At 49.5% G+C, this 2,500-nt stretch overlaps 1 protein-coding gene and 1 long non-coding RNA gene across 2 annotated transcripts in view; both read right to left on the reverse strand.

Moving 5' to 3' along the window:
* dnaja2b (DnaJ heat shock protein family (Hsp40) member A2b) overlaps positions 1-1,799 on the reverse strand; it is a 14,700-nt gene extending 12,901 nt beyond the window's left edge. The window contains exons 1-2 of the mRNA XM_080847349.1: positions 1,755-1,799; positions 935-1,015 (exon numbers count right to left, since the gene is read on the reverse strand). Coding sequence (XP_080703475.1) covers positions 935-1,015; positions 1,755-1,771 — 98 coding nt within the window. The 5' untranslated portion in view covers positions 1,772-1,799. The remainder of the gene's footprint in view (positions 1-934; positions 1,016-1,754) is intronic.
* A 107-nt stretch (positions 1,800-1,906) lies between these two features.
* LOC308372758 overlaps positions 1,907-2,500 on the reverse strand; it is a 2,116-nt gene continuing 1,522 nt past the window's right edge. The window contains exon 3 of the long non-coding RNA XR_013968832.1: positions 1,907-1,996. This is a non-coding gene — a long non-coding RNA (uncharacterized lncRNA). The remainder of the gene's footprint in view (positions 1,997-2,500) is intronic.

The following is a 2,500-nucleotide window of genomic DNA, read 5'->3' on the forward strand; positions in this document are numbered from 1 at the left end:
CACACACACACACAGAAAATGTAAATGTCATGTGGCAAAAAGTCATGTGGCAAAAAGTCATGTGGCATTGGGGCTCTCTCACACACACACACACACACACACACACACAGGGCAGAAATCAAACTGTCCACAGCAGTCATGGGGCTCCAAGCCAGCAGGGGGCAGGAGAGCCTAAAGGAGGAATGGCAGCCTTGGCTCTGCTACTGACTGGAATTACCTAGCACAGCCTCTAGGACACACACACACACACACACTATCAAAACCTTTAGGTTGTGATGAAAACAATCACACACACACACACACACACACACACACACACACACACACACACACACACTAATCTGTGCATCAGCAGCTCAGCAGGGGAATCTAGGCCAGGCTGATGTAACGATGCAACGAGAAGAAACCATCCATACTGAGAGGAAGAGGAAGATGAGGAGGAGGAAGAGGGAGAGGAGAGGAAAGGGGAGGAAGAGGAGAGGAAGAGGAGAGGACAGGGGAGGAAGAGGAGAGGACAGGGGCACAACTCAACAGAACCACACACACACACACACACACACACACACACACACACACACACACACACACACACACACACACACACACACACACACACACACACACACACACACACACACACACACACACACACACACACACACACACACACACACACACACACACACACACACACACACACACACACACACACACACACCATCACTACTCCAGATCCTTCATCTGGTGTGGACCAGTAGGCAAACTGAGCCTCATGAGAAGAACGGATATAAAAGGCAGAGGTGACGGCACACACACACCACAGACCTCGTCATGCATTGACACCACACACACACACACACACACACACACATATATACACACACACACACACACACACAAACACACACATATATACACACACACACACACTCACCCGGCACAGGCAGCACACAGCACATTCTTGCTCAGCTGCAGTTTGGTCGTCTTGGCATTATACAGATCCTCCAAGGACACCCTGTGAGAGAAGACAGGACACGATCACTCTCTCTCTCTCTCACACACACACACACACACACACACACACACACACACACACACACAGACACACAGACACACACACACACACACAGCTATTGGACGAGGGTCCTCCTAACCTAATCAAACTAGCCCTGCTATTGGACGAGGGTCCTCCTAACCTACTCAAACTAGCCCTGCTATTGGACGAGGGTCCTCCTAACCTAATCAAACTAGCCCTGCTATTGGACGAGGGTCCTCCTAACCTACTCAAACTAGCCCTGCTATTGGACGAGGGTCCTCCTAACCTACTCAAACTAGCCCTGCTATTGGACGAGGGTCCTCCTAACCTAATCAAACTAGCCCTGCTATTGGCTAAAGGAGCAACATAAATAAGAGTAGCCTGTCTGTTGGCTGGATGGCATTCTGAATAAGATCCTCTTCTGGATAGGCTGAAACTATCACACACACATTTTTCCCAACATTTTCTCTTTCTCACTCTCTCCTCTTTCTCTTTCTCTTTCTCTCTCTCTCTCTCTCTCGGAAAATCTGCCAACACTATTTATAGAGCGTGGCCCCTCAATGTAAATCAGTCAAACTACAGTGTCTAGCTCCTCCTCTGTGTGTGTGTGTGTGTGTGTGTGTGTGTGTGTGTGTGTGTGTGTGTGAGTGAGTGTGTGTGTGTGTGTGAGTGTGTGTATATGTGTGTGTGTGTGTGTGTGTGTGTGTGTGTGTCTCACCTGAGTGGGTGCACCATATCCTCGCCCCTCCTCTTGCCTCCGTTGCGGCTGCGCCCCCCCCCTGGCCCCCCCTGGCCCCCCATGAAGCCGAAGAGGCCCCCGCCGAAGATGTGGGAGAAGATATCCTCCATCCCCGCTCCCCCCCCTCCCCCCTCCCGGAGCCCCTGCTCGCCATAGCGATCGTACAGCTCCTTCTTCTCGGGGTCCGTCAGCACCTCGTAGGCAAAGCTGATCTCCTTAAACTAAACACACACACACACACACACACACACACACACACACACACACACACACACACACACACACACACACACACACACACACACACACACACACACACACACACACACACACACACACACACACACACACACACACACACACACACACACACGATTCATTTATTTGGAATGACCAATACTGATACAACACCACAGCATCCAAATATTAGTAAAGAGCCTTACCATGATTCACACAACAACACAAACACTGTGCAAGTATTTGCACGATCACACACACACACACACACACACACACACACACACACATATATATAATGGGACGTGCAACTACAGAAGTGAACATAAATTACAAAGGAAAAAGGAAACTGATTTTATACAACATTACGCAATGTATATTAAGTCAAGGAAGAAAATATTAGAATTGAGTCTTAAACGCCAAAGCAGCATTGTATCTGGCCCATACGCAGCTCCATAGCTGGGGAGCGTGCTGACGTCACGGGAGCG

The sequence above is a fragment of the Sprattus sprattus genome, assembly GCF_963457725.1.
Source record: "Sprattus sprattus genome assembly, chromosome: 11".
Classification (NCBI taxonomy): domain Eukaryota; kingdom Metazoa; phylum Chordata; class Actinopteri; order Clupeiformes; family Clupeidae; genus Sprattus; species Sprattus sprattus.